This window comes from Panthera tigris, chromosome B4, assembly GCF_018350195.1.
Source record: "Panthera tigris isolate Pti1 chromosome B4, P.tigris_Pti1_mat1.1, whole genome shotgun sequence".
Taxonomy (NCBI): Eukaryota; Metazoa; Chordata; class Mammalia; order Carnivora; family Felidae; genus Panthera; species Panthera tigris.
In genome coordinates, this window is record NC_056666.1 from 76872526 (window position 1) to 76898962 (window position 26437).

Genomic DNA, 26437 nt, shown 5'->3' on the forward strand with positions numbered 1-26437 from the left:
AAGCCTGTTCTGATCCACAGCTTCCTGCTCAAGGAGCACTGGGACAGGCAGCAGGTGGTGGGGTACGCCAAAGGTATGGTGCTTCTGCCGCTTACCGGGTTCCATTTTCCGATGAAAGCCGATTTATAGGATGAAGCCATGGTATTTGAATTTTGAGGTAAAAAGAGTGGGTGGTGCAGATAACAGACTGAGGTGCTGCTAAGCCATGTTGATGACTGTGAGTTTCCTCATTCCTGTATAGACAAGGAGGATTATTTCCACTGTGTCAATGATTCTATAGTGCTCTGCACATTCTGAAGAATTGGAATGATCATTCTGCCATCAGCTGTGAATCGGGAAGTAATTCTGCGTATGTGGCACTGCCATCATTCTTTAAAATGTTTTGTAAAAGCATTGTCTTCCTGTTTGTGGAAGAAGTTTTGAGATTCCCCATGTTCTCAAATGCTGAGCAGTGAAAGGAGACTGAATAACCCAGTTATGATCTGTGTCTTCATTCTGTATTCACGGAATCTGATTATCATCACTTCTCTTTTTCTTTTACCCCCTACCCCCAAACAAGATGAAAGGATTCCATAATGAAAAGGGTGAAGGAAACAGGACTGTTTATTTCAATGGAGCAAGCAGGCAGATCAAGCAAACTGAAAACACATAATCGACAATGTATTGGGAGAGGGTAAATGGATTTTTAATGATTCACAGCAACCACATTTATCCCCTACTGTTACTAGAGAGAAAAATGTCTTCAGATAACCAGTGGTCAGCAGATGGGGAGGAAAGCCCACTCTCACGACTGATTAGGAAATCTAGAGACTCCCCCTTTGTCCCCGTAGGTAAGTACAAGCCTTGACTGGACACTGGAGAACTGTCTGTAATAATAATAATGCCTTACCCAGTATCTTTGAGAATGGAGATGTTTTACATCGTTGAACTTTTAAGATAACTGAAGCTAAGCCTCTCTAAGTAGAAGTTAAACTTTCAGAACAGTTTCTAGTAGATGGCAAATCCCCAGTAAATGTTAGCTATTTTTATTACGAAGCTTCAAATCTTACTTAACTCCTCTTCATTCGAGGTCTATCTCGAATTCCTAGTTCCCAGCCACTCTAACTGGAGTTGAATGAACTTTAACACTTCTATGATGACTAGATCATTAGCAGCACCAGTTTATTACATTGAAAGTCTAAGAGTGACTACTGAGATGTGTATGTCTCTTTCTGTTCTAACTCCAACCTTTAAACTCTTGTGTCTGATGTTTATAGATTTTTCTGTCTCTTCCATTAATGTTGAGTGCAATCAAAAACTTCTGCTTCTAGTATTCTGTGGCACCAGAAGCTAGCTACCCAAGTTTAAAAGAACTGTGAGTCAATTCAGAGTAAAGAAGCTCTGAATGAAAAAGCCTAGGCCTACCTACTTGTCTGTACACTTGAGAGCGTGAACTTTGTGATGTTCATGTTCAATGGCCCTTTTTGCTGGTTTCCTGAAGTGTTCCAGATGTTGAGGTTGATGGTTAAATAAACTCTAGATTAAAGAAGTGGTATTATAGTTAGACCTGGAGGCTTAGCCTGTTTGTCTTTTCCTGACACAGACTTAATATGCCTACATTTAGAACAAATACTATATGTAAGTGGACTTAGACACACACACACACACACACACACAATCTAAACACCAATATTATGTTTTAAAATCTAAGTTTTCTCTTTGTTCTTTTGGATGCTTTAGCTGATGCAAGCATTATTATTGTATACTGCAGCCATGCCTCTTGCCTGGTGTTCATTTGGTCTGGAAGCTATTAAAATAACTTATTTAAATGAGACTTACATTATGTAAGTTACACTGACATAGGTGATTAATTCCCTAAAACCTCCTGAATAGGTATATCATTGGGTTTCTGTTACCACTGCAAATCTAGCAACCTTGTGTCATTATTCACATATTAAAAAGAATCAAAATTTTACTTTATACTAATATGCTGTTTATACATTTAATTTCATTTGATTAAAACTTGATAATAGCACCTACAAGAAATGGAAGCAAATAATGTTATAGTGATTCATCTTCCTTAGCATTTTTAACTGGAAAAACAATTCAAGAACTTGTTGCCACTTGAACAGATCACTATCATGAATAGAGAGATTACTCACTGTGCCCACTGCAAATTAAATAATTTTTCCAGAGACATTTAGGGTGATTAAAGTAGTAAGATAAAAGTGTTTCCAGCTAAATTCAATTACAGATAAACTACACAGAGACACTACATGGAAAACAGTAAAGATTCTGACTTTAATCTCCAAAAGAAACAAAACCAATTTAATTAAGAACAGAGCTTTGATTTGATAAGGGAAGAGAATCAAGTTTTTGCTAGAAAAATAAATGACAAAATCTGAATATATATTATTGAATAGTTTGTTTAGCTATTGTTATTTTAATAATATCTACTATATATTTCCTGCTGCAGGGAGTGAGCTGTGCCGAAAACTCACAAAACATTTGTATTTATCTTCAACAACTTCCATCATTAAATATATCTATAAAGAGATATATTTACATTCCACCAATAAATATTTTTATTGTCTTCAACAACTTCCATCATTAAATATAAGTAGATATATTTCCATTCCATCAATAAATACAATCTATATTGCTTAAAATTATTTTATGATCATTGTTAAGGTCTCTGCACACATACATATTGAAACTCCTTGCTATGCTTATAATTTTTTTCGTAGCTATGGCAGTTCTTCCTCTGTTTGGGACATTTGGGTTGTTCAGGTTTTCTTCATACATAGTGTAGCCATAAACATCTTTGTGTCAAATTCTTGACGTTTCTTTTGCTTATTTCCTTGGAGTATGAATTTTTAGGGCAGGAAGTACATCTGATTTAACACCCCTTATTATATATTTCCAGAAATCTTTATAGAGTTGGCTAAACTCACAGAGCTTTCAGCATTGTACCTGTTTCTCAACATGTCTGCCACTATTCTATTATTACTTGTTTTTTGCTGTTTTTGTCATTTTAATTTTGATTTCATTTGCTAATCGGCCTACAAAATATATGTGTCAATGCAATTACTCTCTTACTTCCACTTATTAAATGGATTCTGAAAGAATAAATATATCCTCACCCACCTACAGAGGCATACATGTGCCAACATAACTAATCAAAATTTGCTATCCTACATAAATACCAACTGAATTTCCATGTATTAACAACATACAGAAACTGAAATTAAAAACATAACCTCATTTACAGTCACTCCAAAGGCAATGAAATGCTTAGATATATGCTTAACAAAACATACATGCAATCTGTATGCTGAAAATTATAAAATGTTAATGAAAGAATTAAAAAAGGACCTAAATAAACGTAAAGACCACAGGTAGTATTGTGTTCATGGATTGGAAGACTCTCCCCAAATTGATCTACAGGTTTGTGTACTTCCCATCAAAATCCCAGTAAGTTTTTTTGTAGATAAGACATGCTTACTCCAAAATTTACATGTAAAGGGGTGCCTGGGTGACTTAGTCAGTTGGGCTCTGATTCTTGATTTTGGCTCAGGTCATGATCTCTGGGTTTGTGAGTTTGAACCCCACGTCATTGGGATTCTCTCTCTCAAAAATAAATACACTTAAAAAAAAATTTTTTTAGGGACACCTGGGTGGCTCAGTAGGTTAAGCATCCGACTTTGGCTCAGGTCATGAGCTCACGGTTCATGCGTTTGAGTCCCGTGTCAGGCTCTGTGCTGACAGCTCGGCGCCTGGAGCCTGATTTGGGTTCTGTGTCTCCCTCTCTCTTTGCCCCTCCCCTGCTCACACTCTGTCTCTCTCTCTCTCTCTCTCTCAAAAATAAATAAACCTTAAAAATTCATTTTTAAAAATTGTTTTAAAAATAGCTTTAAAAAGTCAATAAAAAATAAAATTTACAAGTAAAGGCAGAAGTCCTAAAGTGGCTAAAACATTAAAAAACAAGGATAAAGTGGGAGAAATCACTCTACCTGATATGGAGGCTTACTATATAGCTACAGTAATCAAGACAGTGTGGTGTTGATGGAGGGACAGATACACAGACCAACAACATAGGAGAGAAAACCCAAAAAATAGACCCATGTTTTCATTATGCAAAAGTTTTCTTTATTCTTATGTCAAAATGGCATTTTGTCCTTATCATTTTCTCTTAAGTCTATTTTACCCTTTTTTAGATGTTACAAATATGCTATTCCTCTTTGTTTTTATTGGTGTTTTTGTTTTGTTTTTACATTTAATTCTAACTCCTGCAGAATTTTTTTTGGAGGGTCTGCTGTGAGATACAAATCCAAATTAGTTCTTTATACCAACAAATTGTACCGATGGAATTTATTAAATAATTACTCCTTTATCTGTTATTTGGTTATTTTGATTTGTCATGAATTCTCAGTGTTCTCACAGTGTTTTAAATCTGTTTCTAGAACATTTCCTATTCAGTTGATTGGTGTTCTGTCTTAGAGCCAATTACATAGGATCTTGGTTGTCACAGCAGCATATTCACCCCTTGACACTGGTAGGGAATACAAAAATATTTGCCCTTCTGGAGTCTCCTAGAGTCATAGTTCTTTTTGGAGTCACACACTTCCTGTGCAAATATTCATACCTTTCCATGTCTCATTACAATTCAAATATCTCATTTTTACAGAAGATCAAAAATGTTCTCATTTTACTAGATTTACTCCTTATTTGATAACAAGTAGACAGGAGTAAAGGCAAACATTCGAAAGCTATGGATGCTGGGATGTTTGTTGTTGGTTCACTCACTGGCTAAAGTGACTTGCCCCAGATAAAAGTCTCTCAGCATGCACAATCTGAAATCATGCCTCAGGAAAAAAAGAGAAATTACTACACTCTATGATTCGGGGTTTTCTGGGAAGAGTCAAAAACTGCAAATATTGAATCCATAAATGTTAAGGGTCTCTTTAAAAAATCTGTGGATCAAATCCAGCATGGTTCTTTTTAAAGTATTCTCTGGTATCTTGCCTGCTTATCTTCCAAGTACTGATCCTTTGGACAGTCTTATTCAGCTCTCTAAATGTTGGGGATTCTAGCCTACTATTTACATAACCTCTACTTTTTTCTTTAATAGGAATAGCAGGCTTTATGACTGTGGTGTCCTATGGTCTTTACACGTTAAAGTACAGAAGGGATCAGAAAATGTCCATTCATCTTATTCACATGAGAGTTGCTGCCCAAGGATGTGTTGTAGGAGCTGTGACTCTAGGTAACCTGCTTAATTTGTATCTTGTGCTGTCTTTGTGAGTATTTTTATTTATTTTATTCAATCATATTGGAAAATGAAAATTGGGTTAAGATGATATAATGGAGGAGGAATGGTAAGAAAGACCATGAACTTCACTTGGTTGAAGTTGCTTCCCCATAATAGGCTTAATTTCTTGGTATTTTAAGCACTGAAAGAAAAACAACCAGTAGACAAAAAGTACAAACGTCCAGTTATAAAATAAATAAGTGCTGGGGATGTCATGTACATATTGGTGACTATAGTTCATAATACGGTTTTGCATATTTGAAAGTTGCTGAGAGTAGAGAGTAGATCTTCAAAGTTCTCATCACAGGAAAAAAATTCTGTAAGTATTCATGGTTACAGACATTAACTAGGCTTACTGTGGTGATCATTACAACATATAGAAATAACAAATCATTGTTGTACACCTGAAACTAATATAATGTTATAGGTCGATTATAACTCAGTTTAAAACAGAGGGGACACCTGGGTAGTTCCGTCACTTGACAGTCTGACCCTTAATTTCGGCTCAGGTCATGATCTCACGTTTTGCGAGATCGAGCCCTACATTGGGCTCTGGACTGAGAGCGTGGCACCTGCTTGGGGTTCTCTCTCTCCCTCTGCCCCTCCCCACTCTCTCCCCCCCCCCTCAAGATAAATAAATAAACATTTTTAAAAGGTAGAGAACTAGGTTTTGGGTTCTGTTATCTTGTATTATGAAAGGAGCAGTGAATAGTTTGTACCCTCTATAAACCAACTAAAGCAGTGGTTCTAGATTCCAGCCTTTACTGCTCACCTAAGAGCAGCAGTCATAGTTCTTGGCCTATTCGAACAGCAGATATAATTACTGATGTAGTTTAACTGGGAAGAATACATTTTTTGGAGCCCACAATCTCCACATCTGTTCTCCTTTTAGTCCCGGTCTGAGCAATAGGCAACCCTTTTTTAATCAGTCTATAAATTAGGCTATACTTAACATAGTGCAATCCAAAGAACAGGTGTAAAATTATCTGGTTAATTCCAGTTATATCAACAGATAAACCAGATAGCTCTAACAAGAAATCTACTTTGGGGATCTAAATTATCTTTTTTTTTTTTTTTTGGTCTACATTAATGAGAACAAGTTACAATGTTCTTAGTTCTCTTTCATGCTGTGCAGAGTAGAATCAGCCTAAGAGTAGGTCTAGGATTATGGAATGAGCAGTGTGGGGATTGTGTATAGGGAGTTATATGGTAATTATCTTACTACCATGAGCTGTGATACACAGGTGTTAACAAAATACAAGAAGCCTCACTACAAAGTTACAATGCTCATTTTCATCATTTAGCAAACATTTATTAAGCTCTTGCTATGTGCAAAGCACTGCACTGGTCTAGAGATACAGAGGTAAGACTCAGTCCCTACCCTCAAACAGTTTAGTCTCCTTAGGAAGAGACACCAACAACAGAAGACCATATAAACTCACAGATGCTATGACAGAGATAGCACAGGTTGTTGCTATGGAAGCACAAGCAGAAAGGAGGGGCATTTAACTAGGGCTGAGAGTCCAGGAGAGGCTTCCCTAAGGATTAAACCATATGAGGGGTGCCTGGGTGGCTCAGTCAGTTAAGCATCCAACTTCAGCTCAGGTCATGATCTCGCAGTTCGTGAATTTGAGCCCTGCATCGGGCTCTGTGCTGACAGCTCAGAGCCTAAAGCCTGCCTCAGATTCTATATCTTTCTCTCTCTCTGCCCTTCCTCCGCTCACGCTCTCTCAAAAATAAATAAACATTAAAAAAAACGAAAAGTAGATGTGGGGGCACGTGGGTGGCTCAGTCAGTTGAGCGCCCAACTTTGGCTTAGGTCATGATCTTGCAGTTTGTGAGTTCAAGCCCCACATGGGGCTGTCAGCACAGAGCAGGATTTGGATCCTCTGTCCCCCTCTCTCTGCTCCTCCCCCACTTGCACTCTCCCAATAAATAAATAAATAAATAAATAATTTTTTTTTTTATTCAAATGGTCTTTATTTTCCTATCTGGTGTTTCTAGCAAAAAGCTAGATAGATATAAATAAATATTTTTTTTTTTTTTAAAAAGTAGATGTAAAGTGAGAGAAGCAAGAAAAATCTGGAAGCTACAAGGATGGGCTGAACACATAGGATAGACTGGAACCCTTGTGGGTTTCTCACCATCTCTAAGCCTCTGAATTTGATGATGGGAGTGACAGAGGGAAAAATGATGCCCTTCATCTTGGAGATAAACATGAACCTAGCCAAGGAGTCAGAAAAGGTGAAGGAGGAAATTAAGCAGGTCCACAGTAGATGCATTCCTAGTTGTTGCCCCATGCCAACAAAGTGGACCAGCAGATAAGCAAACATGTGCTGCCTTCCAAGAAAAAAATGAATTTAGCTGCTGCTTCACTTCTGTCCTCTAAACCTTATGCAAAGTGTTTCTTCTGCAATAACTCAGGGAATAAACGGAAAGGAATTCTGGAAATGTAGTTATAGTTTAGCTTAAGTTGACACAACACAAACTTACCACTAGGCCTTGTCAACCTGGCATCCATGTACATCTCTTTTAATACACTTAACTTTCAAATAAAGACAATGGCAAAATCAACCATCCATTGTATAACCAAAAACATGCCAATTCTGTCCCAAAAGAGGATACAAAAATCCTTTTACCCATCTTTGGGTGGTGTTGATTTGTCTTTGAATAGAGTCACATTCCCGTTTGATATCCTGTAACCTAAATCCTGAAATGTAAGATTAAGTATTATTAACACTTTTTACATTAGATGGCAGATAAATGGAAGTAGCAAATAGAAAAAAAAATTAATGTATATACAAATGTATTCATATCAAAATAAGGAAGAAATATTCCCATCAGACTTTGTTTCTACAACTGGTCGGATGGTCATGGCTGGTATTATAACTATGTTCTTCCACTAGTCATTTCTTACTCACTTTGCCTTCAGCAAGCACCTTGGCTATTCGTGGTTATTTGACTAGAATGGTGACCCACACCTTCATTCCTAAATGGTCTCGGTCCTTAGCCAGTCTGCTTGTATTGGGTATAGTTTTCCACGGTCTTTAATCACAGGACATGGGAGTACTAAAAAATGCCCAGAAGATACATGCATTCCACACATACCTCCTTACCTTACCATTATATAGTAGTACCATAATCTCCCCTTGATAGATCAGATCAATGTAATGGATTAACGTGCTGTCCTGTGCAATGGAGCGATGATCAAAGTCCTTGCAGACCAGATTATGGCATAGTCTGGAGAATTCAGGCAGCCCTGAGACTGAACAGTGAAAGTATACTCTTGGCCCAACCGGGTGAAAGCAAAATGCTTTTGGTAGTTTTTATTAAAAGCTCTACAGAATAAAGCAATCAACCAGATTAACAGCTGCGAATCAAACAGCAAAGATGCTTGTATTGATAGGCTCTAGCAATGAAACCACACCTGGATAACAGCTGCAATTAGAGTGATCATCTGATTAAGTTTATAGAAATCCATTATCATTCTCCAAGAGCCATCTGTCTTCTAGCCAAAGAGGCAAATTGAATTGGTATGTGGTAGGAATCCCCACCCTAGCATCTTTAAAGTCCTTGATGATGGCACTAATCTCCACAGTCCATCTAGGAATGCAGTACTGCTTTGGTTTACTCTTTTGGTAGATACAGGCAAGTAGAACGGCTTACAGTTGGCTTTCCCCACCATAATAGCCCTTACACCCCAGGTCAGGGAACTGATGTGAGGATTCTGACAGTTGCTGAGTATGTCCCTTCCAGTTACACCTTCCAGAACTGGGGAAATGACAATCCAAATGACATATGGATTTAGGGGCCCACCAGGCCAACTGCAAAACGGACCCACAGCAAAACTCCACTGACCACCTGACCTTCATAAACTCCTAGCTTGACTGGTAGACCGCCCTAATTCTCCAGGCATTCGTATCAATTCAGAGCCAGTGTTTCATAATCTCACAAATGTGATCATTTGCCATTCCTTATGCATAGGCATCTTGGTGAATGGCCACAGATCTGTTCATAGTATTTACTTTTTGGCCGTGTTAACAGCATCTTTTCTTAAGGAGATCTGACTTCTCCTTTATTCAAGGGACTCTGGGTCTTGACTCTGGGTGAAGTGACTCAAATCTGGGAATTGGTTGGGGGCCCATGGCTGTCTACTGTGATGACTCAAGTTAAACTTTTATTCACCAAACCTAGAGCTTTTCTGCTTCAATGTTGCCCACCACTTTCAACTCTAGGGACACCATAATCAATTAGACAATGCCAAAGGTCTTTGTGGCTTAGCCTATTCTGATTACTGTTTAGTCTTTGCTGCCCATTACAGTAATCACACTTTCCTCGTCTTTGTCAATTAAATGGTGCTCCTTGACCCCTGCTTCTCAGGATCCCACTGTCTCCACTGAATTCAGGAAGCTTAGCAGTTTCCACCGTCATTTCTGGCTTACAGAAGATAGTTGCCACGGAACTCTCCAAGGATGCCAGGACTCCCTTCACAAATGTGTTTTCCCCAGCCTTGGTGAAGGGAGTAGATATATTTAGGGGGTGAATGAGCAGGATAAATCTACCTTAACATTCCAATCTCCCTAAGCCTTTGGATACCTTCCCAAATGTCAGGGTTTCTTAGTCTCGGCACTACTGACATTTTGGACTAATTGCTCTGTGGAGGGCTGTCTTGTGCATTACAGGATGTTTAGCAGCATCCCTGGCCCCTACCCTCTAGATGCCAATAGCACCTACCCACCCCCAGAGTGACAACCAAAAATAGCTCCAGAAATTGCCAGATTTCCCTGGGGAATAAAATTGCCCCAGTAAAGAAGAATCACTGCCAGTACAGAATCACTGCTGTACTTTACAATTATACCAAGAAAGCTCTGGCATTGCAGCTTCATTTAGTGGAGATTACCCTTCAGTCCAAGTTTCAGTCATTCTCTGAAAGGAGTGGAAAGGGGTCTCAGTCAGATACAGGGATTTAAGGACTCCCTGTCACTGAAATCTGCCCACGTATCCCCATCTTAATTTTCAGGGTCCCACTCTTTCCAAAGCAATGCCCTAACTTTGACAAAAGAGACTCTGTGAGGGTGGGAATTTTGTGATTGTAGTGATTAGCCACTCACAGGATAAGTCCCTGTGTTGTGTTTTTCAAAAATATCAGCCTCACAGCTACAGGAGTTGAGTTTCTTTCTGGGAAGTCATAAAGCTTTCAGGTCCCCTCGTCGGACTTTAAACGAGGAGTTAAAAGCCCTGAGCCCATCATTTTGTTTTCCTGAGTTCTCCAGCACACTTAGAAGAAACCAACCTAATTATACTTTTCTTTTCCACTAAATGTTCTATGACAGTAAATACTTGATCACCCAAAGCCCTTGTTTTCTACAGGCACCTGATTAAGGGTATCTTATCTATAGGCGACAGTTTTTAAAAAATGCTTTGCTAGCATGCCATGGGCTGCTAGCATTGTCTTTACTACTGGAAAAAATGGCCATTAATATCTTTAAATCTCAACACACCAGAGAACCAATTCGAGATGACCCAGAACCTATTCAGAGGACCTGTACTCATGGTAACGTTCCTCTGGAATCTTCTGATACCAAAATCTGTATCAGTCAGGGTTCAACCAGAGAAGTAAAACTATGAATAGTGATATATACAAAGGGAGTTATTATAGAAACATGACCCTAACCAACTTTGGGAGCTGGTTAAACAGTCCATGTGAGGCTGTTGCTTATGTTTCTAATACTGGAGCCTAAATTTAGCCAGGCAGCAGTTGGGAAGAAAAAATAAACTGGAATCTGCAGGGAAGAGCTGGAACCCACAGAGAAATAGAAACCTGAGTCAGTCTCTAACTGACTCCAACTTCGATCATGGTGTGACCTGTAGGAGAAGCTGGAGCCGTCTATCATGGAGCTAATCCACTGGCTTTGTAGCCAAAGAAGCTAAAGGAGGAGCTCCAGAAGGAGCTGAACAATCTGTGGGTCTGACAGCTTCCCAGCAACGGCAAGGTGAGCCAGCAGATAAACAACACGCACAAGCTGTAACAGTGCCTAGTAACCCTGCACCGAGCCTTCCAAGTGTGAAAAGAATACAGAAGCTATACTGCTTCAATTTTACCTTCAAATCTCCAGCAAAATGTCTCTTGTGAGCCAAGCTAACTCAGAAAAAATGCAGGGATGGGAATTACAGTTTAGCTAACCTGATAGAGAACAAATCCCCAATAGATCTACATGGCTGCGAGCTGAGAAGTCAACGAGATGAAGTGAGCCAGTGAAAGATTTAAACAGGGGAGTAACGTAGTCAGAATGCCAGCTCAGAAAGATGCCTGCCTTATCAAAGCTCAAAAACAGGCAATATGAAACTGTTTGTTTAAACAGATGGTCACACTATAAAGACAAGGAAAAAACCTGTTACCATAAAAGTCAGAACGGTGGTTATCTATGGAAAAGAGAGCGAGATACAGCCAGGCTTCTAGAATGCTTGCTATATTCTATTTCTTGACCCACAAATACAGGTATTCAGTCTACAACTGTTTGTTAATCTAGTCGTTTAAACTGTGTCTACTGTTTTCCATGCATATTATATTTCACCATGAAAAAAAATGTGAAAAGGAAAAAGAAAATGATTAGAGATGACTGGCAAAAGAGGGGAGAAAATAAAGACAGAGAGGCCAATGAGATGATGAACTGGGTCTGAATTAAAGCAGTAATGGTGAAAACGGGAGGAGATGGAGTCTACGAACATTGAGGACTCAGCAACTAAGTGCGTGGGAAAAGGAAGGAAGGAGGAGTCCAGGATGATTCCTAGGTTTCTGGTTTGGGCAATCCGATATAAGATGGGCCTTTCACTAATGTAAAAAATGAAGCAGAACAGGGTTGGTAGGAGAGTAAGTCCAGTAAGTACTGGACAAAACAATAATAGCTAATAGTTAATGAGTGTTTATGATGTGGAACCCACTCTAATTGCTTTATATATCACTACCTCACTTAACCTTTTTTTGTAAGTAAATTTTATATTATTATTATTTTCATTCCAGTATAACATACAGTGTTATGTTAGTTTCAGGTGTATAATATAGTGATTTAATCCTAATAAATACCTCTTTACACCACCTGGTGTACTGTAATACAATTCAATACTGACGCCAACCACTGCAGCTCACCTTAGATGCCACAGGTTTAAGGACATGGTTCCCGAAGGGACTGCTGTTACTTCGGACACCAGCCATTGGGGGTTCCCAGGCCACCTGCCCTTCTGACCAACTAGCGACAAATTCAGGGGTTCCCAAGACTCCTTCAGGTTTGGTATTTCACTAGAACAACTTGTGAACTCAGGAAAGCTCTATACTTACAATTACAGTTTTATTACAAAGTATACAGATCAGAAGCAGCCCAACGAAACAAATAGGGTATAGGTCTGGGAGGGTCCCAAACTCAAAGCTTCTGTACCCTCTCCCTGTGGAATGCCACCCTTCCAGCACATCAGTGTGTTTACCAACCAAGAGACTCTACGGAGCTTCAGTACCCAGAGTTTTTATTGTGGCTTCGTTACATAGGCACCATTGATTGAATCACTGGCCCTATGACACAACTCAGTCCCCAGTCCTGTTCCCCTCCTGGAGGTCTAGTCACATAGTTGGTCTTCCTGGCATGACTAGCCATATCCTGAAGTTATCTAGGAGCCCACCATGGATCACACCATTAACGTAAACTCCGGTATGATCCAAGAGGCTCATGAATAACAAAGATACTCCCATACCTGGTAAATTCCAAGCATTTTAGAAGCTCTATGCCAGGAACTGTGGACGAAGACCAAAGTCTTTATTAAACAATACCCTATGAAGTAGGTACTGTTATAATCCCATTTACAGATAAGGAAATTGAGGCTTAGAGAGGAAAACTTTCTTGCTCACAATCACGGGGGCTCTCTACTCCAGGGCCTGAACTCTTAATTCTATATTATACTGACTGAGGTACCTGTGGCAGATGTCTCTAAATTAGAGTACTCATACCCTAAGAGATGTAGAAGGAGATCCGTGGGTATGTAGGAAGAATATATTTCTATCTTAAAAACAAAAAGCTTTGGGGCGCCTGGGTGGCTCAGTCGATTGAGCGTCCGACTTTGGCTGAGCGTCCGACTTTGGCTCAGGTCATGATCTCACACCTCGTGAGTTCGAGCCCCGTGTCAGGCTCTGTGCTGAGAGCTTGGAGCCTGCAGCCTGCTTCAGATTCTGTGCCTCCCTCTCTCTCTGCCCCAACCCACTCACATTCTGTCTCTGTCTCTCTCAAAAATAAATAAACATCAAAAAAAAAATAAAATAAAAATTAAAAAAATTTAAAAAACCAAAAAGCTTTACTAATAGACACACTGACCAATAGTACATTTATATAAGTTTATAAGTAAATGAACATTTTGAGGAGCAAGCTCAAATTACTGATTTGTGCACAATTTAAAAGTCTGGCAGCCACCTACCCATGTATGTGGAAATGCCGTATAGTATAATGAATATAAGTCTCATGTTCAGAAGAGAGATCTAATAACTTGCTTACCAGTGAAGCAACAGGTATGAGTGAGGCGACAAAAGAGTTGAGATTGGAACTCCAGGGAACACCAACATTTAAAAGGTAGGCATGAGGTAAGAATTATCTGTGTCTAATAAGCGTAGGGAAATGAGTTCTAGAAGTCTCTCTGCATTGGAGAATGTTATTTCCCTAGATACGACAATGATTCAGGTAGGCATATTTTTGCCTTGGATCTTATGCATCTATGATAGTTACACTCCTGTTTCGTTAGAAAATTGTGCAGACAGCTGCCTCACGTGGCTACCATGTTGAGATGAGAACAACTAACTTACTGACCCCTTATTCTCTGTGTGCTCTTTGAAGATATTAACAAGAGGTGTAAGAAAGCAGAAGAAAATGGAGGATTTAGATTAGACAATCTACTAGATATCTGAAGCCTTGATAATTGATACGGGTGGGAATGGGAGCTGAGCGGACTCCTTAACTTGCTTTGGGTATGAACATTTGCTGACATCCCCACAATTCAACGAAAGCACTCTATTCCACACGCTATTTCCCCTGACTCCTTACCCTTTTCTGCATGGCCCTAGGACCTCATCCTGGTGAAAGACCCACATCTATGTCATCTGCCTAAACTCACAGCTAATTTACCCACTAGACTGTAATCCCCTAGAAGCAGTTTTGCTTCTCTTGAGAAGCTGAGCACAAGCAGACACTGAATAGAGGTTTGCTAAGTTGAGGTGTCTATTATTTCTATTTTATTAGCCAAATCTCCCCACTCTCTCTTTTTCACCAATATTTTAAAATTCAAATTTTAGGATGACATAGTAACATTATAAATTCAGATTTAGATTTGTACTGATCTTAATGGGCTCTGACTTTTTTGGGCTTCTTTTTCTGAAGCCACTTATATAATCTAAGCCAAAAGTTAGTGAGATGGAAGGCATTTGTTTGTTTTTAAATTAAGGGATAACGGGGCCCCTGGCTGGCTTAGTCAGTAGAGCATGTGACTCTTGATCTTGGTGTTGTGAGTTCAAGCCCATCATTGGGTGTAGAGGTCACTTAAAAAAAAAAAAAAAGGCACCTAAACTGAGGGACAGTTTTGGAAAAATACAAGCAGAATACAATAAATTCAGTGTTTGTTTCCCATAGATACCGTATTGATGTCTATCTTTTTGTTTCTAGGTGTTCTCTATTCTATGTATAAGGATTACATTAGACCTCGATTCTTCAATGTGTCCAAAAAATGAAGCTACATACATACAAGACAAGAAGGCTTCTGAAAACTATTTATTCTGAAGAATAAATTTTCAGTATGTAGTAAATTATACTGCAAAAGTATGAGACAGGATTCGCATAGCCTTGTATAGCAAGTCTCAATTGTTTATGTTGATTTCCAAATCAAGAGTCATAGTCAACTCAAAAATATCCTTGTTGTCTTTCAGAACCTAGGACATGATTTTCTGACTTTTAGAATTTTTATTTTCTAGTTAGTGGCAAAAAATAATCTATATTACGTCAAACCAATCTGAAAATTAGGAGTTAGTTATATAATGGCTACAGAAAAATTATCTATATCTGTATTAAATGTGACGGTCTAGCCTGGGTGGCTCAGTCGGTTAAGTGTCCAACTTCAGCTCAGGTCATGATCTCGCAATTTGTGGGTTCAAGCCCCACGTCGGGCTCTGGGCTGACAGCTCAGAGCCTGGAGCCTGTTTCGGATTCTGTGTGTGTGTGTCTCTCTCTTGCTGTCCCTCCTCTGCTCACTCTCTCTCTCTCAAAATAAATAAATAAGCCTTAAAAAAAATGATGCTCCATTCATTGTTTAATTCTCTCCAAATAGGGCAAGGTAATTAAAGCTTTCATAAATTCCTTTTGAGAATGGGAAACAATTACATCAGAGGAGAATGGCCATGTTGTTATTTAAATTTGGTTTACCATTGTGTGCTTCGCTCTTATCTCAAAATTTGACTATTTTGCCACAAACATAAATGTTTAACATTTAAATGTCTATGTATTCATTTTTATACTTGAAAGCATTTCTAGGAGTACAAAGGTGAATTGCTAAAAAAAAAAATCCCTTTTCCCAGATGACAACTATAGGGGTGAAAGGAATTAGTCCAGTGCTATTGCTAATCTGGTATGACACTCGAAAACACAGAAATCAAAACAGACATTAAATGTTAATTACACCTGTGACCTGAAACTCCTCTACAACTGCCCTAAGGTTCTAAAAAATTAACTATACTGTTGAAGTCATTACATCTGTGACTCAGATCTACCTTCTAAGACTCCAAGCCTGGGGAGAAAGGGAAAAAAAAAAAAAAAAAAGCAAAACCAGAAACAAACAAATGAAAAAAGCATTCACTGAAAAAAAATCAAGAATGCATTATAAAATTATCTGTGGTGGTTACTTTCTTTTCTTTGATGTCTCCTACGGTGGAGAGTTCATCTGAAAGGAAGGTGAAGTCTAGTATTTGGGAAAAGAAACAATGTCGGAATATCTGAAATTAAGTCTGCAGTCTAGGCATTAACCCCCACTGTTCTGTGTATTAATTGGCACAGGCAATTATTTTTAAAATTGTCATTTGTACCTGTCATGGGGCTCTCCTAGTTCCACCAACAAGTATACATATTTTGGGCAACACTGTCCTCTGGGGAAAATAGGCAAGGCAAGAATCCAACGACTTTATTCCACTAAATAGTCCTGCAGCTGGATCTAATATGTTGCATGGAGGTCAGGGAGATTGAGAACAGCAGGCATAGAAATGTCACCCTTCGTGTTGATTCCACAATGGAGAAGTACTTCTATTCAGGGTCCTGGAAAGATTCCATTCTCTCAATGTATACTCTGCATTAAAAATAGACTTAAGTGTTTAATTAGAAATGGGCTTTTTTCATAACACCCAACAGGTTCCAGAATTTTGTAATTTTACTGAGAGCTGAATATATTTATTGCTTGAAACAGAAATGCAAAGTATTTATTCACCAAGAATAGCTATGCATGAGAACTCACAAACTGTATTTAAATTAACGTGTAAAATCATCTGTGTAGAAAAGAAGCAGGATGCTCATTTATCCACTTTAGCTTGGGTTAAGAAGAGGGGGTCACTGCAGGGACCCTACATATAGGTGAAATACAGTACCCGAATGAAGACAACACTTCTGGGGCAAAACTTTGGAGGCTTGATATCATAATGTTTAAAGTTGAGAAGGCTTTTTTCATTAACTACTGAAACCCCTGATGCCTCACTTGCTAAACTATTTCATTTGCCTCAATATGCTCTGCCTTTTATTTTTTTTAATTAAAAAAATTTTTTTTTCAATATTTATATATTTTTGAGAGACGGAGCACAAGCAGGGAGGGCAGAGAGAGAGGGAGACACAGAATCCCAAGCAGGCTTCAGGCTCTGAGCTGTCAGTACAGAGCCCAACATGGGGCTCGAACCCATGAACTGTGAGATCATGACCTGAACCAAAACTGACTGACTGCCTTTTATATTAGGTGGACATGTGGTTATGTAGCAGCAGCTGCCCAGTAACTATTATTTAGTTGTATTTTTTTGACATTCTGGATATTCATTGTCAGAGCATCCTCTTATAAATTGACTCCATAATGTTAAACCTGAGGAACTGAGTGAGTGTATGCTTCTAGGTTTATCTTACAATTGAATATGTTAATAGCTATAAAAGCATATAATATAAAATCCAGATTTGTAAATATAAATTAGAGAATGATTAAAAGTTCTAACTTAGAAAAAAAGTTTACCCAAGACTCATTCTTTAGAAATCAGTCTCTTCTACTGATTTTGGTGTGACTCAGTTTATCAACTTTTCAGATTACAGGAGTTGTATGACTTGATGGATAAATTTATAAACATTTTTTTCAATTTATTTTTATTTTAATAGCTTCCACACCAACATGGGGCTTGAACTCACAACCTGAGATCAAGAGTTGCATGTTCTACCGACTGAGTGGGCCAGGCACCCCAAACTTAAAAGCTTTTGTAAACTCCAGTCTGTTCCATTAATGTACAGCCATAGGATGGAGATGAGAGCTAGACTCCCCCAAGCACTTGGTCTCTGTATAACCAAGCACTTCATCTTTTTATGAGTGGCAAAACAGAATTTTGTAACCTTTTTCTTCTTTCTCCTAACACTCTCTGGTCATGAAACTAACTACCTGAGAAAATGAATTTCCAAGAGAGGCAGGAAAATCCAAATTGGTTCATCTAGAGTTGCTATCTGTGTATAAAGAATATAAAATACTGTGGGGCAGCTGACTGGCTCAAACAGCATGTGACTCTTGATCTTGGGGTCATGAGTTCAAGTCCATGTTGGGTGTAGAGATTACTTAAATAAAATGTCTTAAAAAAATCTAAAATACTGAAACTCATTTAAAAAATCTCTTTTTCAGGGCACCTGGGTGGCTCAGTCAGTTAAGCATCCACTCTTGGTTTTGGCTCAGGTCATGATCTCAAGGGTCATGAGATCAAGCCCCACAGCAGTCTACGCAATGGGCATGGAGCCTGCTTAAGATTCTCTCTCTCTCTCTCTCTCTCTCTCTCTCTCTCTCCCTCTCCCACCCCCCACCCCTCCCCTGTATGTGCGTGTGTGCTCATGCTCTCCCTCTCTCTCAAAAAAGAAATCTCTTTTTCAAATGAAAGCTGATAACTGATGTTAATTCAATTTCATTTTTAAGATCAGAAGGACTCTAACCTACAAATGCTACTCTTACCAGAAGTTTCAAGGGCCTCTGAAATAGAAATAAGAGAATTTTTAAAAAGTATTACCTTAGACAACTCCCTGCCACTTAGAGAACCAAGTCTGTATAAGTGAAGATAAACAATGTCTGGAATTTTTAAAAGTCTTACTGAAAAAATACTAACTTTTAAAATAAGACAGAGTGATCCTGAGAAACTTAACAGAAACCCATGGGGGAGGGGAAGGAAAAAAAAAAAAAAAAGAGGTTAGAGTGGACGAGAGCCAAAGCATAAGAGACTCTTAAAAACTGAGAACAAACTGAGGGTTGACGGGGGGTGGGAGGGAGGGGAGGGGGGGTGATGGGTATTGAGGAGGGCACCTTTTGGGATGAGCACTGGGTGTTGTATGGAAACCAATTTGACAGTAAATTTCATATATTAAAAAAAATAAATAAAATAAAATAAATAAGACAGAGAGGTCAGATATTTCACTTTTAAGCTGAAAGAGGAAAATGATGCTCAAAGTCATACAAAAGCTGCAGGGTTTGCAAACTCAATGTCTTTGGGGCTAGAAGGAAACGAATCGAAGAAGTGTGTGCCACCCTGAAGTCCATTAAAACGGACTAGCCACCATCCAGTTCCAGCCAACTGCAATTCCATGCAGGAATGTAAGCCCAGTGTGGCCAATCTTCTTTTCAATCAGATAATTATGCAACATTTTTCCAATTTTTAAATATTAACTTTTTTTATTATAAAAATCTTAAAGAAAAAAGTCCTGGTTAAGAAGAGGGGTCAAAAAAAGTCTATCACCCACATGTAGGCAGGCAGTTTATGACATGAGAACTAGTCGTCCATGTCCTGGTCTAGTTCTGCTCTCGTATTACTTGATATAAATATCTTAAATAAAATGCTTAGCATTCAAGGAAATTCAACACTAGAAATATTAACCATTCCTGGAAATAGACTTTGGACCTAGAAATGGTGTCTGTGGAGTTTTAGTGGGGAAAAATGGGAAGAAAAGACATGGTAGAACTCTACAAACGTTAGAAAGAAAACAAGTAACTTCCATCATTTTCTGTTTGGGACTTACAAAGTTAAATGTTAGAAGGTTCTTCTTTTTATACCTAAAGCTTGAATGCTAGAATGGGCTGAGTTACGATGTCACATGGAAAACTGATCATTGGTTCGAGTATGGTTTCTGAATCTCCTGATGAGGTATTAAGCTCTTTGGGAAATACCACCATACCTCTGACAAGATTTCAAGAAAAGCAACAAAGAATAATAATTGCAAAGCACACAATATAACCAGGATAAATCTGCTGAAAGGAAGAACTGTTTCCTTTAGAAATGATGTGCTGCTAGTCAGTAGTCGCTAAGGGTCTGGTTAAAACTGAAATCGAATTTAACTAGCCATAGTCAAGTGTCACTTTAAAAGGCAAGTCAATTTGACCAGATCATTCCAAAAAAGAGCATTACTCCCTTTCCTCTCTCACTTGTGACCCAGAGAAAACAAATATCTGATTTATCTATAGCTTTTAAAAAAATAAGAAAGACCTATCAATTTCACATAACCTTAAAACTCTACCCAAACTGACATGTTCAGGTTTACATAAATATATACACATATATATTTTTTAAATTCCAGAGGTCAAGACACAAGCCCATAGGGGTGTGTGGCCACCGTGGGCCAATCATGTCACTCTGGTTACTGTAGGACCATCGTGAGGTGGGTGGGTCTCTGTCCTACACTTAGAGCTGGCAGCTTTTAACACCCTTCCCATGAGGAAATCTTTGACTTTTGTTCAAAACATCTGAACAAAACTCACCTCTGAACTAACAGAGATATGTTAACAGGACACCTGGCACAAAAGGACTAAGACAAAGTGGTTCTTAAACAGTCTCTCAGGCTGTCAGTCATCTAGACACAAGTGAGTCAGCATCCACGGTGTTGAGAAGGTAGAGTTCAGGCTGAGCTGTCAGTCCCAGATGGTACTAAGGACAAAAAAATGAAACAGGGTTAGACTGATGTGCAAGTATTTGTTATTATTTTTTTATGTCTATTTCTGAGAGACAGAGGGAGTGCACACGTGAGCGGGGGAAGGGGAGAGGCAGAGATGGGGACCGAGGATCTGAAGTGAGCTCCATGCTGACAGCAGAGAGCCGGAGAGCTGGAGAGCCAGATGCGGGGCTCAAACTCACAAACTGATCATGACCTGAATGGAAGTCAGGCGCTTAGCCAACTGAGCCACCCAGGCAGCCCTGATTTACGAGTATTTAAATACTGAAACTGGCACACGAGCACCTATAATCAGCAGCCTTTTTTCAGTACTGCTATATTTTTATTTCCGAAAAGAAATGGCTTACAGAAACGGTTTACATAAAATACTAGCTTGGAGCTGAATGAAATAGTTAAGAACTGAGATAATGCCAAGTGCCCTCATGAAATCTGCACTTTGACTATTCTTGTGACACACTTGTTCCAGAGGGGTGCTTGCTGGCGACAAGGACGAGAGCAAACAAACACTCTGAGCACTTTTGTATTCTAGTACTGTGTTTTAGAAATCAAATAAGCTCTAAGTAATTCAAATAAATACTAGAATCAAATACTAATTCTAACTCTTGAGCTCACTCTAACTCCTAAACCCAATATCCAGGCCCCATGATCTTCTGGCACCTGAGCCAATTCTTCCCCTAAAAAAAAAAGAAAATAGCACGTGCTAAGAGTGACAGGGAGATGACCTGAGTCGCAAAAGTTTGTCAGGCTGAATCAAATCACTTGGACTGCTATCAAAACACATTGCTGGGGCGCCTGGGTGGCTCACTTGGAGAAGCGTCAGACTCTTAATTTCGGCTCAGGTCATGATCCCAGCATCATGGGGTCAAGCCCCGTTTTGGGCTCCATGCTGAGTGTGGAACCTGCTTGAGATTCTCTCTCTCTCTCTCTCTCTCTCTCTCTCTCTCTCTCTCTCTTCCTCTGCCCCTATCCTCTGCTCTCTCCAAAATAAATAACATGGAAAAAAAAACAACAAACATTGCCAAACCACCTTCCTGGAAACATGAATCCCTATGGATTGTGTTGAGATCTTTGAAGTTGTCGTTTACTCTTTTTCTCTCCTCTGCATACCATCGTGAGATAATCACTGAATCTCACTTTAGCCCTACTGTTATTACTTAGGGCTTTAGGAATGTTATCACCCCTTGGCATCAACAACCTGTGAGTTAAGGCAGAATGTAGACTATGAATCCACAAGAGGAAAGTATTCCTATTATAGCACAGTGGAAAAGGCACCAGAGTCGAGTTCAAGCTCCAACTCTGCCGCTTCCTGTGACCTTGAGCAAGTTCATGTATCCTTTTTGGAGCCTTATCCTACTTATTTGTAAAATGGGAATAAATGCTACATTTGAAAATGCCAAGTACACTGATATGCTGTGTTAGTCTTCAACAAATATGATTTTTTTAATGTTTATTTTTTAATGTTTGTTTGTTTGTTCATTTATAGAGGCAGAGAGAGAGAATCCCAAGCAGGTTCTGCATTCTCAGTATAGAACCGGTTGCAGGGCTCGAGCCCACGAACCGTGAGATCATGACCTGAGCTGAGATCAAGAGTCGGATGCTTAACTGACTGAGCCACCCAGGCACCTCGACAAACAGAATTTTTTAACACATTACAAATTGCCCTGTATACCTCACAAGCTTCTGATGACCCCGTGGACACCAAATGAACCCCCAAATAAAATTATTCTAGGCATAGTGAGCTAGGAAATTACTAACACTGGCCTTAGGGCAGAGAAACAGCTCTTCAGACAAGCCTCCTTATTCATTTCAGGGTCTTCCATTTCAGGTTTTAGTAACCAAGAGCAACTGTCAGATACACTATAAATTCATTGCTGCCTTTTCACAAGAGAGCTGAGCTGGTGGGCTTCCTCATTACGTAATAAGCAAGAGTTGCCTTATTAGTCCTGTGATCCCCAGACTCTTAGAGGACTTGTTAGGGTTCCTTCACTGGAGGAGCCTGTCATATTGTTGGGAGACACTGAGAAGTGGTGCGGAACGGCACAGGAATAGGCTAACTGCTGTCACAGGGGCAGAGAGGTAATGCAAATAAATGAGTAAGCTTCATAGTTCTTAGCTACTCCTGGGGTAGGATCAGAGAGGGCCCTGTCCGCCTTCTGTGCCCACCAAAAAGCATTCAAAGTTGTTCCAAATTTAACACAGGCCAAGCAAAATTAGTCTGTCAGTTGGCTAGAGTACAAATCTCTCACTAATCAGAGTATCAAGCGAGATGCTCTGACGTGTTCCTGTAATGCCAGACACCAAAGCTTGGCGTCTTAACCTGGCATGAAGAGTGTACTACGTATTACACAGGACGGTTCGGTAATGGCAACGTGGACTCTGGGGTTTAGCTATTCAAGTTGACATGCCAGCTGCTCATTTACCACTGATATGATTCGAGGAAGTTAACTTTACTTTTTGGCCTTCCAGCTGCCTCATCGACGTAGAGGCCGATCCTCTTGTTGTAACAACTGAATGAGGTCCTAGGAGTGCTCAGACCAGGATGAGCACATGGGGGTCAGTGTCAGCCGTTTTTAACCTTCATAAGCTAAGGTGCCAAGGGAAGCTGACACATTTAGATTCATTGGCCCTACCTATCGAATAAAGGAGTAGAAAGCATTCCAGAGGGCAGAGCTAAAAGAAATGTCTCAAATCAGGATCTTCAAACTACTGCATCCTATTCTAGTTTGGAAAGTAAACCCAAGAGAAGAAGGGAGAGCTAAACGAGGAAGGACAACATGGAGAACAGAATTCCCAGATTACCTCTATGGTGTTACAGTATTCAGCTCCTATAAGACAGGCAGAAAAGCTTATGACAGAGAAAGGGAAAATGAAGTTCAAGTGACAATCTTGGAATAAATCAAGTGTTCACTTAGATTTTCCTGTCATTTGTATGGTGACAGGGCTAGTAGTTTATTAGGCCTGAGCTTCGTCTTTGTTTTCATTAAACGGCGCCAATGTTTCTGTTTATATCCGTTCCACCAAAATGCTTTCAATTTTTAAGCTAAACAATTTTGGTTTCTCTTTTCAAACACTTATACTTTTTATGGGCAGCATACATGGAATATAAAAGCCTATTCCAACGGTGAAACAAGACTACGGACAGAAAAATGTTCAGCTTAGAGCAAAGAAAGGCTGAATGATAATTTTTTTTCGAGTTTAAATAAGGCAATGATGTGACCTTTAGCAACAGCAAGACAAACAGTATGTGACTAAGTGGGTAGATTGATATTCGTGTTTGCTGTCTGCAGTTCATCAAGTCTTCTGGGGACTAAAGCTATTTATACCTCCATCCCTTCACAAGAGAAAATCACTAACACTGTGGGCTTAATATGTCAATCCAGGTGGCGGCTGATGTTTCAGTATTTCAGAAGTTAAATATTTTCCAGGTGAAAAAAAATACCCAGGAAACCAAACAGGAAAAAGAAAAAATTTTTAATTACAAACCAAGTTTACACACTGTTAAGTGGTCACTAACAGCTCAGTTGTCACCACTTGGAATACGACTAGCAGGACCTCACAGGAGCCAAACTACAGCTCGTCCCCATCCCTATGAATTCCCAAGATGCTGTACCAGCACAATTATTTCATGTCACATTTCTGGAGAACAAGGACGGATTTACATAAGGTACAATTGTATATCCTTAACATTCCACGCACACACGCACACACTGCACATGCTGGCACCGGAAGACTTTATAAGCATTGTTTATTGCACCCAGAGTACTGGCTAAAGGACACTCTCTAAGAGGATCAAATGGAATATGGTTTGGGAGTGCTTTTAACACTGCAAAACACTCCACACATAGTATTATAAAATGCCACTTAAGTGGGAAGAAATTTTCCATCATCGTCAGTCATAAATAAAACTTTAAAAAAGAAAATAAGCAGCTTTACTTGAACTTCTAAATACATATTGTGAATCTGAGACTGACTGGGCCCACCAGACTCAGGGCAAAGGGAAGTGTCACTGTACTGTCTTTACAAAGAATTTTTCTTGTCAGTTTTGCCTTCACCTAGCACAGCCAGATGAGAGATAAAGATGTCAGTCTCCAACATCTTCACACAGTGCCCTTATGACCAGGCATGACGATAGGGAGAGGGGAAGATGTGAGGAGGAACAGTTGGGGAAATTTGTCTTTCATGATCCTGTCAGATATTACTTGAGGGACTAAGAGAAGGTATGGTCAGTGAAACAGTAGTTTATCCTTAATGCCTTATGAAAAACAATCCATCCAGTCTGTGCTTTTGACTGTGTGCAAAATATGAGCAATAATGCTTTCAGGGGCTGAGATGAATACATAATATCAATCAACCAGGACTCCAGAAGGAAAGCTCCAAAAAGCGAGAAGTCCTTCAATGCCATTCCCGTTACTGTTCTCACCAAGTCAATGGCTATAAAAGACTTGATTATTTATCTCCACCAGACAAATGTGATTTGATTTGGTATAATCACACAATCTCAGGCTCCACATGTAAAAGTATCAGAAGTGGCTGAAGAGCAGCAGCTTCATGCTGAAGGGACCCATTTCCTCTGACTCCAAAGCTCCACCATCTGGTCTCAAAATTTTTCCCTCTGAGGGAATGGCTGAAGAGAGGTAGCCCAGCGCAACCTTGCTGAGAGAACTCTGCAACCACAGTGATACCTACTGACTTGCTGAGGGAGAGAGAAAGAGCTTTGCAACAGTTAGGTCCACAGCTCCTGAGATTGCCTCGCAAGTGGTCTTGGGCATGCTTCGGAAAAACGTGACAATTCTGGTAGGAGATGGCTTTTAGGAATAAAACAGATGGCTCTTCTTTTCCTTTAAGTCTTTTCTCCCCATTCCAAAATCTCATGAGAACGTCAGTTCATAAATGCTACCATCTTTTTCTATAACCAACTTCCTGGATGAGGAAGGTGAAGGTTTTACAACTGTATGCACTCAAAGAGGAAGTATCAACGGGAAAGCTCGGTACTAAGATGAAACTTATGGAAATCAGGACTCCCAAGAAATTCCTGATAAGCTTTCCATCTCTGAGGAAAATCTGCTCAGTGATGTTCCAAGGTGATTAATAACCACCACCTGCATGTCAGCTTTGCTATTTGTTCATTTATCACCTTCTAAATTTATGCTTTCTCATCCCTCTTAACTTCCACCAAAAATTTAAAGTGGAAAGAAGTTAAAAGAATCCTGAACCTGAAAGAGGTAGAGATGTTTCACAATTTTATATTTAATATGGATGACACCACCTTAGGTGAGTTGTTTTTTTTTTAATAAGTAAAGTAACTGAAAGGGTATGGATAAGAAAAGTATTTCTCAGCCTCTTAAAATCCAGAATCTTTTGATAAACAAAACCTGCATACCCATTCTATAATTTGTATTAAGAAAAATTTATTACATTTTCCAATTTTTTTTTTTTTTTAAACACACAGCCTAGTTAAGAATCATGCCTACAGGATTCTCTCTCAAAAGGATAAAACAAGCTGGCCCTTAGGCAGCTACTTAAAATTTTAGTGTTGGAATGATAGCAGCAAATGTCAGCTTTTCAAAGATCCTATCTAATCCAGTTCCCAGGTTAGGAGGTCAGGAAGAAAAAAAATTCCATCTTTCAAACATATATTGAAACAAAGTCTTTCCCAACAAACAGTTGAGTCTTAAATGAAGTCTGTGCAACAGCACATACTTTTGTCTATGTTCACACAGTAAACCATAGAAACACACTGGCTCTGATGGCTACCTGTGGAGGACAGACAGACTGATCCAGTGTTTACTTAGTATAGCCACCGGTGGCTTCTTCGGTCAGCAGGACTTTAGAGATGCTTACCGTGTGCCCACAGTCCAGGAAGGACATGCCCAGTGCAATCAAACATTGCCAACCCTGAAAGATAAAGCATGGCCATCAT

At 39.3% G+C, this 26437-nt stretch overlaps 2 protein-coding genes across 14 annotated transcripts in view; one reads left to right on the forward strand and one right to left on the reverse strand.

Moving 5' to 3' along the window:
• LOC102965629 (methyltransferase-like protein 7A) overlaps positions 1-15461 on the forward strand; it is a 40632-nt gene extending 25171 nt beyond the window's left edge. The window contains exons 2-4 of one of the 2 annotated variants that reach the window (XM_042992295.1): positions 731-830; positions 5111-5245; positions 14983-15461. In XM_042992295.1, the coding sequence (XP_042848229.1) occupies positions 731-830; positions 5111-5245; positions 14983-15047 (300 nt within the window). In that variant the 3' untranslated portion in view covers positions 15048-15461. The remainder of the gene's footprint in view (positions 1-730; positions 831-5110; positions 5246-14982) is intronic. The other variant, XM_042992292.1, reaches the window with a different exon arrangement.
• The window catches only part of SLC11A2 (solute carrier family 11 member 2), a 63888-nt gene continuing 44785 nt past the window's right edge, over positions 7335-26437 (reverse strand). For 9 of the 12 annotated variants that reach the window (XM_042992283.1, XM_042992290.1, XM_007073022.3 and 6 more), the window contains 2 exons: positions 26359-26412; positions 18978-20492 (listed from right to left, as the gene is read on the reverse strand). In XM_042992283.1, the coding sequence (XP_042848217.1) occupies positions 20415-20492; positions 26359-26412 (132 nt within the window). In that variant the 3' untranslated portion in view covers positions 18978-20414. Of the gene's footprint in view, positions 8001-15562; positions 16649-18977; positions 20493-23972; positions 26413-26437 lie in introns of those variants that run through there. The other 3 variants (XR_006219945.1, XR_006219944.1, XM_015542347.2) reach the window with 3 other exon arrangements.